Genomic DNA, 14016 nt, shown 5'->3' with positions numbered 1-14016 from the left:
TATGTTAGAAATTAGTGCATTTTTAAGCTAGAATATATTTAGTATTCCAAAGGAACAATATTTTTACTGTGTGAAATGTATCAAGCTTAATAACAAATATAAATGTATTTCCATTGATTTTGTTTCAAAGGATAGATTAAAAATTTTTTTAATTCCAAATGTTTTGTTTTTATAGTGTCTAATCATAGTAATATTCCAGACATTGTGAGTAAAGTTCTATCTCAAGAAATGCAGAAAATATTTGTCAACAAGGATTTGGAAAGTTTTAATGAGGATTTTCTCAGACACAATGCTACCTCTCTTCAGCATCTACTTTCAGGTTGGTATTGGACTCCCAGGGGTAAAACAGTTCTGGAAAGGGTTAGAATGTGGTGAAAATAAACGTTTGGAAAGATGTTCAACCTCACAAGTTATCCTGGAAGTAGAAATGAACGCAATACCATTTTTGATCTTTCCAGTTAAGGAAGGTCTGTTTGTTTGGAAAAAGGAGACGGAAGTACGGTAAAGATGTGGTGGGTAAGCACTCTCGTATCTCGCTGCTGTGAATGTAAACTGGCCCGGCCATTTAGGAAAGCAACCTGTCCTCTTATGAGGAGCGTCACATTATCTGTGATTTTCGCCGCCATCATACTTTTGTAAATAATTTTAAAGAATTAATCCAAAGCAGAGATAGAGCTTTAAGTGCAAAGACGTTAACTGAAGTGCTGTAAGTGTGGGGAAAAGAATGGAAACAAAGTTGATGTATGTCTGATAGTAGGGGAAATAGTAGCAGGTTTGTAGTGGAATGGAAAACCCAGCAGTCCCGTAAAGAGATGTTAATTTGGATGATTTGTAATAATGGGGGTAAATAATTTCATAACACGTACACAGAAGTAACATACAATATAATTTCAACTGTAAAAAATAATGCATGGGATAAAGGCTGAAAAGAAATACATATGAAAGCTTTAATGGTTGCCTTCGTGTGTTGTGGTTATGAGTGATTTATTTTTTCTTGTGTTTTTATTACTTGCCATATTTTATATTTTGAGGATTTACTTATATCCTGCCTGTACAGAAGGATTTTAGGGAGTTTATTCAGTTTCATAAAATGACAAAATGGCTTGGATGGACAAGATGGTAAACTAGACAAAAGATTGTGGATGAGGAATTGGAGACAAAATGAAGTACATAATATAGTTAACTAAGCTCCTACGTTAAGCATATACTTAAATATTTTATTTTAAGCTTTGTTGTTCTAAAGGGAAACTTCTTGATTCTGATGTCTATGGGAAAAAAAGTTAATTCCTGTGAAAAACTGCAACTTCTTGGTACAAAGGGAAATAAGAACTTCTCCTCAAGAACACAGGATAATGGATGAAAACATTTTTTTATTGTTTTTAGGGAAATACCTTCCCAAATATTATGTGAAATTCTAAGGAAAAGTTAAATGTTGCCACATAAAAGTTAAAACACTATAAAAAAAAGTCAAAAGATCAGGCTGGCTGGCTCAGTGGGTAGAGCATGCGACTCTTGATTTTGGGGCTGTGAGTTCTTAGCCCCATGTTGGGGTTAGAGGTTACTTAATAAATAAAAAATAAAAAAAGAAAGTCAAAAGGCCAATTGGAAAAAAAATATTTACAGATACGTAACTAATAAAAGGCTAATAATATATGTAGAGTTCTTATAGATTAGCAATAAAAAATATAAATTGATTAAAGGCCAGTAGAAAAATGAGCATAGAACATGGACCAGGAGATACCGTTATGGAGAAAGAGGTTATTAATTGAATGAATACTGGTTGCCTCCATTCTGAAAGGGAAGGAACACGTCTCTCTTGGTCACTTGTGTACCCAGTGCCCAGCAAAGGGTCTTATTTAGAGACACCATACGTTGTGGTGTTTCTAACCAGAAGTATCCCCTTTCCCCCCTCCCTGGCCTTGACCTCTCTGCCTGTACCTCCTCATCCCAGTCCTGACACACTGGTTGGCACTGTCTGATGTGCTGTCCTGGGAGCCCCTGAGGGCAAGGCTTGGAGCTGTCTTAGTCACTAATGTGTCTCCTACATTGTCCAGTATAGAGCCAAGCGTACTAGCTTAGTGAATGGTGAATGAATGAGCCAGCTTGCTATAAGCCTGCATCACTACCCAAACTGGTCATTATCCCATTACCCTAGCTGGAACTAATGGTGAAATTAAGAGCTTTGAGCCCATATACCCCAGGTGTGAAACAAAAATCTCCAAAATTTACAGGAGAAATGTAAACTGAATTTTACTGAAAAATAGCTTTAAATATATGTTCTTTGTGAATATGCAAGCATTTTCTGGAAGATGTAGAAAGAACACAAATACATGGAGGTTAAATAAAATTGTAATAAACAATGAATGGGTCAACCAAGAAATCAAAGAGGAAATAAAAAAAATACATGGAAAAAAATGAAAATGAAAACACATGGTGCAAAATTTTGGGGATGCAGCAAAAGCTGTTCTAAGAGAGAAGTTGATAGCAACACAGGGCAACATCAAGAAGCAAGAAGACTGTCCAATAAACAACCTAATCTTAACACGTAAAGGAGACAGAAGAAGAGCAAACAAAGCACGAAGCTAGTAGAAGAAAATAATAAAGATTAGAGCAGAAATAAATGAAATAGAAGCTGAAAACCAATAGAACAGATCAATGACACCAGGAGCTGGTTCTTTGAAGAGATCAACAAAATTGATAAACCTTTAGCCAGACTCAAAAAAAAAAAAAAGGAAAAAGGACTCAAAATCAGAAGTGAAAGAGGAGAAATAACAACCAAGTCCATAGAAATACAAAGGACTGTAAGAGAATACTATGAAAAGGCACATGCCAACCAACTGGACAACCTACAAGAAATGGACAAATTCCTAGAAACGTATAACCTCCTAATACTGAATCCAGAAAAAACAGAAAATTTGAACAAACTAATTACCCAGTAATGATACTGAATCAGTAATCAAAAAATTCCCAACAAACAAAAGTCCAGGACCAGGCGACTTCAAACATTTAAAGAGGAGTTAATACCTATTCTTCTCAAACTATTCCCAAAAACAGAAGAGGAAGAAAAACTTCCAGATTCATTCTATGAGGCCAGCATTACCCTATGCTAAAACCAGATAAAGACAAAAAACAAAAAACTACAGGCCAGTATCCCTGATGAACATACTTGTAACAGTCCTCAACAAAATATTAGCAAATCATGTCCAACAATATATTAAAAATTCATTCACCATGATCAAGTGGGATTTCTTCCTGGCTTGCAAGGATGGTTCACTATTTGTAAATCAGTCTGTGCGATACATCACATCAGTAAGAGAGAAAGGATAAAAACCATATGATCATTTCAGTAGATGCAGAAAAATTACATAGGAATAAGGATAAAAAAAAAGCTTTAAAAAATACTTATTTTCTTTGTGAACATGCAACCATTTTCCTTTTGTCCCTCCACCACACTTCTCTGTGACAGTAATTTGTTCCTTAGGTGTATTATTTTAGCGTATCATCTTAAAAAAATTATTTTAGCTGAAATGTCGATTGATACTACAGGGCAGCCCATATTTATATTTCCAGTTATAGTGTTTCTTTGGGGAAGGATCGGTTGTTAAATCTGGTCTCCTGGTAAATGTTTAACAACCATCTCTTTGTGACAGAAGCTCTGCTTTGTAGTGTTTTGCCATTTACAAGCACTCCCATTGTGGCGCCAGGCTGTCAAGAGGATGCCATTAAATTGGGAGTTGGGAAGAGACACTGTACCTGGCTCACAAGTTCTGGTAGGAGGCAGCTCCAACTCACTGCTGACTTTAAGTCATTGGAGCCAGATTTTAAGCCACTGGTTAATATCAATCAAATCAATTGTAAGATATAGGAGTTTGCTCATTTTGTAGTGTCTTGGTATTTCAGGTGCTAAAATGATGTATTTTCTGGACAAGTCAAGGCAAGAAAAAGCAATTGCTATTGCCACTAGACTGGATGAAACTATAAAAGATAAAAATGTAAAGGTAAGATTTTTCAGAATAAGTTTTACAAATTGATGGATACTGAGTGATCTGGCAAAATGTGTGTCTTTACCACCTAATTCTTAAGTGGGCCTTCAGAGTTGGGTCTGGATCTGGGTCACATTAGGCAAGTTTCCATTTCTTAGCTTCCTTTTCCTCATACGACGAGGGTGAAAATATAGGCATACCTGGGAGATACTGTGGGTTCTGCTCCAGACCACTGCAAATAAAGTGAATATCACACTAAAGTGAGTCAAATCAATGTTTTGGTTTTCCAGTGCCTATAAAAGTTCTGTTCGTACTGTACCGTAGTCTGTTAAGTATGCAAAAGTGTTATGTCTAAAAAATAATGTGCATACCTTAATTAAAAAAATAGTTTATTACGGTGCTCCTGGCTGGCTTAGTCAGTGAGGGTGTGACTCTTGATGTCAGGGTCATGAATTCAAGCCCCATGTTGGGTGTGGAGCCTACTTAATTTAAAAAAAGAAACCTGTTACTAAAAAATACTAAGCATCATCTGAGCTTTCAGCGAGTCGTAATCACTGATCACAGATCATCATAACAAATATAATAATGAATAAGCTTGAAATATTTGCAAGAATTACCAAAATGTGACATAGAGACACAGAGTGAGCAAATGCTGTTGGAAAAATGGTACTGATAGACTTGCTCAGTGTAGGGTTGCTACACAGTATCTGCAAAGCACAGCAGAGCGGGCACAATAACACGAGGTGTCTGTACTACTGACCTCATGTACTTGGTTTAAGGGTTAATTGAAATTATAAACTGTGAAGGGTTTGGCACCTGCCTGGCACACAGTAAACACTCAGTACATGGGAACTATTGATTGTTGTTAATAAAGGGTATTTCCAGTTTAGTGATTAGGTTCAGAGATTCACTTTTTCAAGTATTAGAAGCATATCGCTTTTTTAAGGCTCTGTCGATTTGACTTCTAAAGTGTTCCTGTTTTGAGGTGATTTCTTACTGTGGGTAGCAAGAAGTTCTTTTACACTGAGGCCACACCAGTTTTCTTTTGCTTAGTTAACAAATTGCATCTTTTGATTAAAGTGATGGTTAACCAACATTTTCTCTTAAAAATAATTTTTATTTTCCCCTTTTCTAATAGACTTTAATAAAGGTTTCTGAGGCATTGCTTGATGGCAGCTTTGGGAACTGTAATTCCCAGTATGAAGAATACAGGATGGCCTGTCATAACCTGCTTCCTTTTACTTCCGCTTTCCTGCCCGTTGTGAATGAGGTCGACAGTCACAATGTGGCACTAAACCACACAGCTAACTATGATGTCTTGGCAAATGAGATTTGAAATCCCACAGAAGGTTGACTCCTGTAAGACTCAGAGCTGAATTCAGATCAGGGTTTCTTTTTCAGGGTGTATTTTAATATAGATATGAAATGAAATAATTGGATAGAATTTTTTTTTGGATAGATTTTTTAAATGGAGTATTCTGTAAGCTTATTTTATTCTTTATCTGACTGCCAGTTTACATAAACATCTGTTAAAAATTACCTGTTTATACTTGTACAGTTTTCTTAAACTTTCAAATTATCAGCATTGTGATGGGTGCTGTCACTTCTGTATCATAGATATAATTTCTTACTAAGCTAAGTTGTATACAGCCCCACTGTATTATTTTCTTTAGATGCTGGTTTCAGAAACTATGTTTTGATGTCTTACTGGTTTGTTGTATTTGTTTATTTGCTTGCCTTTTAATTAAAGCATGTCAGTTATAAAGTGTTAACTGTTAAAAACAATATGGAACTTTTTTTGGCAGACGCTGGGGTTTATTTTAAAATTTATTTCAGTTTGCCCTTCCTTCCACCTTAATTTTTTTCGTGATTTACCACTTCTTTTTTAGTATCCACGAAAATGATACTTTCTATTGAGTAAGGGTACTCCAGTTTTATGTAGATGATTCAGAATGTGGGGATTGGTTTGCTTCTTAATCATGGAAATTCACTGGTAAGTTTGTTGCCTATCTCTAGACCAGTCTTTTAAAGACTCCCGGGTAAGACTTATGCTTCCTTGACTAAATTGCTTGGGTGTCAACAAGTATTTGATATCTGAACAGTGTGCTTCGAGGGAGCATAATAGGGAAGAATGCAAATGACAAGGAAACATTCGTTCTTAGTCTTACAGCCAGGCATTGACTATTAAATGTTTTTGTATCAGCAAAATGAGAATTTAAAACTCTTGTTAGTGTAATTATTAAAACATGGTTCAGCAATATTTTTTTGGGAGGGGGTAAAGGTTTTTGTTCTGTCTGTACAGAAAACAATAATGGAATCATTCAGTAGATTTCTTTCAGAATTGTGTAAATATGTCTAATATTAATACTTCCCTTTGAGGCAAATACAAATTCAAAAAGGGAGATTTTATTTAGAGAAGCCATTCTAATTAAAATGATTTTCCTTCACTCTAAGCTGTTTAGATTCATAATTGTTAAGAGAAAAAAAAAACTCACTGTAAAATAATGCCAACCTATATATGCTGTAATAAATTATTTTGTACACAGTTGCTTATTTGCATTTGTGTTATTACTTCACACAAAATATTTTTGCAAAATGTTTTTCCTTTTTCTTTGAGGGAATAAAAACTTAATCATCTTTTTTTTTTTTTTTTAATTTTTTTTTTTTCAACGTTTATTCATTTTTGGGACAGAGAGAGACACAGCATGAACGGGGGAGGGGCAGAGAGAGAGGGAGACACAGAATCGGAAACAGGCTCCAGGCTCCGAGCCATCAGCCCAGAGCCCGACGCGGGGCTCGAACTCACGGACCGCAAGATCGTGACCCGGCTGAAGTCGGACGCTTAACCGACTGCGCCACCCAGGCGCCCCCAAAAAACTTAATCATCTTAAGTTTTACAAGTTTTTAGAAAGAAAGTTGGTTATTAAAGAATAAACACCTACCAATAAACTCTGGTGCCACAGCAGCTTGACTTCTTTTTTAGTGTTTTAATAATTTTAGAACTAGGTAACCTTTGTCACTAAATAATCCTGGCAAATCTGTAATGTGTTATGTTACTTTCAGCAAGAAGCCACTTGCATAGAGATTCCCGTTAATTGTAATTAATGTGGAATTTGTGCTGCAGTGGCAGTCTTTAAATTTTTTATTTTAATTTTTTTCAGCAGCAGCAGCAGTCTTTTAAAAAGTATTCCATTGGGATCATTTAGGGTTTCTGAGAATTATTGGGTGGAGACACTTGAAATGTGAGGAGTCAGGTTCAAGGTATGGAAGGCAGGATACAGGGTGAAATCTAGTCAGCGGATAGATGTTGTATCTGTTCTCCCTACTCCCATCCCACTTTGAGTGTAAACATTAAATATCCTGGGATATGGTTGGGGATCCTTCTTAGTTAAGGGAGGCAAGGGTGTGTCATGTCCCACACCCTCCCCCCCCACCTCTTATCTCCACCTTGCCTGCCTCCAACGTTGGCAGATTGCCCTTTACAGTTCAGAAAGCTAAAGGACAGGCATCTGAGACCCAAATACTTAGAGAAGTATCTAGTCTCAAGAGAAAAGTGAGAAGTCCTTTGTCTTGGGTGAACCTGCCAAGTTTATCAGAGCAGATAGGAACAGACACAGAGTCAAGGCATAATGTGGTAATTTAAGAATTTGGCTTCAAGTTTCTTGTGATTTCTTTCTTGAGGAACTGAATGAGTTTCATGGGCAAAGCCTAGAAGATAAAGAACCATAAGTCAGTTTGTATTTATTGAACACCTATTATGTGTCACACTATTCTAGGTATGACATACACAGTAGTGAACAAAATTAAATCATATTTTCATGGAGTTTTTTTTTCTAGTGGGAGGAGAGAGAAACATATAGGATATGATACTAGGTAGTGATAACTACCATGAAGAATAATCAAGCACAGTATGAGAGTAGTGTTGATTATAGTGATTTTAGAATATCAGAGAAAAAGAACAGTCTCAAAATTTACAGAGAAAAAGAGCAGATTATTCTCAAAGGAAAGAGAAGCAGATTTATGAAAGGCATCATTGAATATTGAAGAAAACATACCCTCTGGATTTTTTGAAGAAAAATACCTTTGAATTTAAAATTTTATATCTAGCCAAATTAGTGTTGGAATGCGACAGCATAAATATCCTCAAGTATACAGACCTCAGAAGATTTCCCCTTACAAATGTTATCACAAAAAATGCTTTTGGAGCAATATTAAAAGATACAAAATCTGGAAGATGCTACAAGAGATATGGAAGAAAAGTAATCAAGTATTTTTGTAAACTGTACTGTTATCTTTAGAGAAACTTTACAACTGTTAAAATTCTAGGCATTACTATCATGATTGGAGTTGGAGGTATTGACTAAGACATACAAGAGAGTTAAAATGCCTTTTTTTTTTTTTAATGTTGATTTTTGAGAAAGGGCATGAGCAGGGAGAGGGGCAGAGAGAGAGGGAGACACAGAATCCGAAACAAGCTCCAGGCTCTGAGGTGTCAGCACAGAGCCTGACAAGGGGCTTGAACCCATGAACCATAAGATCATGACCTAAGCCAAAGTCAGATGCTTAACTGATTGAGTCACCCAGGTGCCCCTATAATGCCTCTTGTTAAAAGGAAGTTACAGAGATTGAAAAGATTAAGAAATTGAGTAATCAAACATGAATTTGGTTATAAAAACTACTGTAAGAATACAAATAAAATGTAAAACAAAAATGATGGGGCGCCTGGATGGCGCAGTCGGTTAAGCGCCCGACTTCAGCCAGGTCACGATCTCACGGTCCGTGAGTTCGAGCCCCGCGTCAGGCTCTGGGCTGATGGCTCAGAGCCTGGAGCCTGTTTCCGATTCTGTGTCTCCCTCTCTCTCTGCCACTCCCCCGTTCATGCTCTGTCTCTCTCTGTCCCAAAAATAAATAAACGTTGAAAAAAAAAATTAAAAAAAAAAATGAGAAGTAACTCAGTTTGTCTAGTGGGAAGCAGAAAGAGTGAACAGAGAAAGATTACAGTAAATGGAAAATAAAGTGGCAGAAATTTGGATGTAGCACTGATTACAAGTAAATATGAATGGGTTAAATAACCAAATAGAAGATTCTGGTTGTATTAATCGTTTACAAGAGACACCTAAAAACAAAAATTTAAATAAAAGGATGGAAATAGATATAGCAGGCTAAAATGAACCAGAATAAGGTGGAATAGTAGTCCAAATAAGAGAATTTAATGCAAAATGTAATGACAGAGACATTATTACACAGTTGGTCCCTGAATAATATGGGTTTGAACTGCATGGATCTGCTTATACATTGACTTGTTTTTATAAATACAGTATAGTACTGTAGAAGTATTTTATTTATGATTTTCTTAACATTTTCTTTTCTCTAGCTTTATTGTAGGAATACAATGTATAATATAACATACAAAATATGTGTTAATCAATTTTTTGTCATTGATAAGGCTTCTGGTCAACAGTAGGCTTAGCAGTTTTTGGATAGTCAGAAGTTATATATGTATTCTCAGGATTTTCAGCTGCGTAGGGGGTCAATACCGTTAACCCCTGCATTGTTCAACTGTATATTGGTTTAAAAAATATGAATTTTGTAAAAAATGAATTTTTAATGCTGAAAATTAAACTGTAAAAAATTAATGGTAAAATGTTTAACTGTATGGTGATGATGTTAATTAAACATTGCGATTATATATATATCTATCTTGAATCATGTACACCTGAGACTAATATGTCAATTTTATCTGGAAAAAAATGCTAAGTATATATCTATTAATTAATGTTAATAATTATGTTTAATGCTAATTAAACATTGCAATCATTTATATATATATATACACACACATATATATATATACATATATATATATATATATATATATATGAATGTATATATCTATCTTGAATCATGTGTACCTGAGACTAATATGTCAATTTTATCTGGAAAAAAATACTAAGTATATATCTATTATTGAACTTATATGCACTTAACATACCCTTACATTATATCAAGCAAAAGCAGTGAACTGGAGAAATAGAAATATCAACAATTATAGTTAGAGGTTTTAATACACATTTCTCCCCCTCAAAAACTGAAGCAGAGAGAAAGAGAAGCAGAGAGCAGTTATTGAACATAAATTGTACAATTCCCTTGAGCTATTATGTATGTAGAACTCTACACCAAATAGAGTGATTGAGAATGGCTTACTGTTTTTAAGTGGGAAGGACTAAGAAGGCATTTCTAATGAGATGACATTTGAATGGCTTTGCAGATCAGATATTTGGGCAAAGAGCATTCCAGAAGGACTAGAAAGGCTCCTTCCAGGTCTTGAGGTGAGAATTGTTATTAAAGGACTGATTGTCAGTGTGTCTCTAAGTTCTTTAATATGTCATAGAATAAAAACATTTGGACAGTGTAGATTTAAGTAACTATGAAGCTTAGTATAAGAATTATAACATTTCATGGGGCACCTGGGTGGCTCAGTTGGTTAAGCCTACGACTTCAGCTCAGGTCATGATCTCGCAGTTCTTGAGTTGGAGCCCCGTGTCGAGCTCTATGCTGACAGCTCAGAGCCTGGAGCCTGCTTCAGGCTGTGTCTATGCTGTATCTCCCTCTCTCTCTGCCCCTCCCTGCTCACTCTCTCTCTCTCTCTCTCTCTCAAAAGTGCATAAACATTAAAAAAAAAAAAAAAAAAGAATAACAGATTTCAGTGCCTACTGACCCCTGTCCTCTAAGAAGATTGTTAGGTCTGATAAGTTTTTAACTGTGAAATAGCTTCAACTTCTATAGTCTCAGTAATAGATTTGGTTCTCTGCTGTTTATTAAAGAAAATTGTTTTAGGGCACCTGGATGGCTCAGTCGGTTAAGTGGCTGACTTGGGCTCAGGTTATGATCTCACGATTTGTGAGTTCGAGCCCCATGTTGGGCTCTGCTGCCAGCTTGTAGCCTGGAGCCGGCTTCGGATTCTGTGTCTCCCTCTCTCTCTGTCCCTACCACGCTCACAATCTGTCTCTCTCTCTCAAAAAATAAACATTAAAAAAAGAAAAAGAAAATTGTTTGAATCACTAACCATATGCCTATTTAGCCCTACCTACCTCATTCCCCCGAATGTGTAGCTGTTAGTCCTAGTACACAAATTTCTGTTAGTATTATAGCTGTACTTTGGGATTTTGCACTTTTGGATAACTACTGCAATAAAGTGAACATTTTTAAAAAACTGATTCTATTTAATTTTGACCCAGAGAAAGAAGTGCTTAATGAAGAAGATAGACAGGAAGTTGCATTCAGAAAATGTGATCAAATGATCTGGAAGCATTCATAATCACCAGTTAAAACCAACAACCTGATCAGAACGAGACATAAAAACAAATAAAAAGAACACATTCTTCTGAAAGTGCAGAGCTACTTCTTTCCCTATCTTTCCCACACTAACTCCTATTCATGATTTTGATCCCTAAATCCCTAAAAGTGTTTTGTGCCCCCTCCAAATGCATCCACAATACTGTGCACCTCCCATCATTACACTATTTATCAGCTCAGTGGTTTTTATGTACCTCCTCCAGAGATACTGTGAGCATCTTGTTCACAATTATGCAATTGGCATATATGCCAGCCACCTAGTAGGCATTCAGCACCTATTTCTTGATTTACTCAATAAAGGTAGGAATGATTTCATGGTTGTTTCTGAAAAGGATGATTGCTAATAATACATTTTTTTTAATTTTAAAATTTCATTTAAATCCAATTTAGTTAACATATAGTGTAGTAATGATTTCAGGAGTAGAGTTTAGTGATTTATCACTTACATATAACACCCAGTGCTCATCCCAACAATGCTCTCCTTGTTACCTATCACCTATTTAGCTCTTCCCCCCCGCCGCCCCAAGAACCCTCCAGCAACCCTCAGTTTGTTCTCTGTACTTAAGAGTCTCTTGTGGTTTGCCTCCCTTTCTTTTTTTTCCCCTCTCTCTTTTTACCTTAATTTTCCTTCCCTTCCCTATGTTCATCTGTTTTGTTTCTTAATTTCCACATATAAGTGATATCACATGATACTTATCTTTCTCTGACTCATTTCACTTAGCATAATACACTCTAGTTCCATCCACGTTGTTGCAAGTAGCAAGATTTTATTCTTTTTGATCGCCAAGCAATATTCCATTATATACATATATAAACATACATACACATACACCACATCTTCTTTATCCATTCATTAGTCAATGAACATTTGGGCTCCTTCCATAATTTGGCTATTGTCAATAGTGCTGCTATAAACATTGGGGTGCATGTGCCCCTTTAAATCAACATTTTTTGTATCCTTTGGATAAATACCTGTTAGTGCAATTGCTGGGTCATAGGGTAGTTCTATTTTTGATTTTTTGAGGAACCTCCCTACTATTTTCCAGAGTGGCTGCACCAGTTTGCATTCCCACCAACAGTGCAAAACTGTTTCCCTTTCTCTGCATCCTTACCAGCATCTCGTTTCCTGAGTTGTTAATTTTAGCCATTCTGACAGGTGTGAGGTAGCATCTCATAGTGGTTTTGGTTTGTATTTCCTTGACAATGAGTGATGTTGAGCATCTTTTCATGTGTCCGTTAGCCATATGGATGTCTTCTTTGGAAAAGTGTCTTCATGCCTTACGCCCATTTCTTCACTGGATTATTTGTGTTTTTGGGGTGTTGAGTTTGATAAGTTCTTTTATAGAGTTTGGATACTAACCCTTTTTCTGATATGTCATTTGCAAATAACTTTTCCTGGCCTTTTAGTCTTGTTGATTGTTTGCTTTGCTGTTCAGAAGCTTTTTATCTTGATGAGGTCCTTGCTTTTGTTTCCCTTTTCTTGAGAGACATGTCTAGTAAGAAGTTGCTGTGGCCAAGGTCAGAGAGGTTGTTGCCTGTTTTATCCTCTAGGATTTTGGTGGTTTCCTATCTTACGTTTAGGTCTTTCATCCATTTTGAGTTTATTTTTGGATATGGTGTAAGAAAGTGGTCCAAGTTCATTCTTCTGCATGTTGCTGTCCAGTTTTCCCAACATCATTTGCTGACAAGACTGTCTTTTTTTCCATTGGATATTCTTTCCTGCTTTGTCAAAGATTAGTTGGCCATACTTTGTGGGTCCATTTCTGGGTTCTCTATTCCGTTCCATTGATCTGAGTGTCTGTTTTTGTGCCAGTACCATACTGTCTTGATGATGACAGCTTTGTAATACAGCTTGAAGTCTGGGATTGTGATGCCTCCTGCCTTTGGTTTTCTTCTTCAAGATCGATTTGGCTATTTGGGTTCTTTTCTGGCTCCAAAGTTTTAGAATTGTTTGTTCTGGCTCTGTGAAGAATGCTGCTATTATTTTGATAGGAATTGCACTGAATATGTAGATTGCTTTGGGTAGTATTGGCATTTTAACAATATTTGTTCTTCCAGTCCATGAGCATGGAATATTTTTCCATTTCTATGTGTCTTCTTCAATTTCTTTCATAAGCTTTCCATAGTTTTCAGCATACAGATCTTTTACCTCTTTGGTTAAGTTTATTCCTAGCTATTTTATGGTTTTCAGTGCAATTGTAAATGGGATCTATTCCTTGATTTCTCTTTCTGCTGCTTCATTATTGGTGTATAGACATGCCACAGATTTGTGTACATTGATTTTTGTATCCTGCAACTTTGCTGAGTATCAGTTCCAGCAGTTTTTTGATGGAGTCTTTTGGGTTTTCCATGTAGAGTATCATGTAATCTGTGAAGAGTGGAAGTTTGACTAGTTCTTTGCTGATTTGAATGCCTTTTATTTATTTTTGTTGTCTGATTGCTGAGGTTAAGACTTCAAACACTATGTTGAACAACAGTGGTGAAAGTGGACATCCCTGTCATGTTCCTGACCTTAGGGGAAAGCTCTCACTTTTTCCTCATTGAGGATGATGTTAGCTGTGGGTCTTTCATATATGGCCTTTATGATCTTGAGGTTATGTTCCTTCTATCTCTACTTTCTTGAGGGTTTTTATCAAGAAAGATGCTGTATTTTGTCAAATGCTTTTTCTGCATCAGT

General features: G+C 36.1%; 1 protein-coding gene across 16 annotated transcripts in view; it reads left to right on the top strand.

Annotated features, from left to right (window-relative positions):
• The window catches only part of NAA16 (N-alpha-acetyltransferase 16, NatA auxiliary subunit), a 66036-nt gene extending 59505 nt beyond the window's left edge, over window positions 1–6531 (top strand). For 13 of the 16 annotated variants that reach the window (XM_045477891.1, XM_045477924.1, XM_045477904.1 and 10 more), the window contains 4 exons: window positions 176–319; window positions 3651–3770; window positions 3901–3998; window positions 5122–6531. In XM_045477891.1, coding sequence (XP_045333847.1) covers window positions 176–319; window positions 3651–3770; window positions 3901–3998; window positions 5122–5319 — 560 coding nt within the window. In that variant the 3' untranslated portion in view covers window positions 5320–6531. The remainder of the gene's footprint in view (window positions 1–175; window positions 320–3650; window positions 3771–3900; window positions 3999–5121) is intronic. The other 3 variants (XM_045477932.1, XM_045477915.1, XM_045477899.1) reach the window with 1 other exon arrangement.
• Window positions 6532–14016: the final 7485 nt, after the last annotated feature.

The sequence above is a fragment of the Leopardus geoffroyi genome, chromosome A1, assembly GCF_018350155.1.
Source record: "Leopardus geoffroyi isolate Oge1 chromosome A1, O.geoffroyi_Oge1_pat1.0, whole genome shotgun sequence".
Lineage (NCBI taxonomy): Eukaryota > Metazoa > Chordata > Mammalia > Carnivora > Felidae > Leopardus > Leopardus geoffroyi.
Note: the sequence above shows the minus strand (reverse complement) of the source record. Positions and strands in the feature narration are given on the sequence as shown.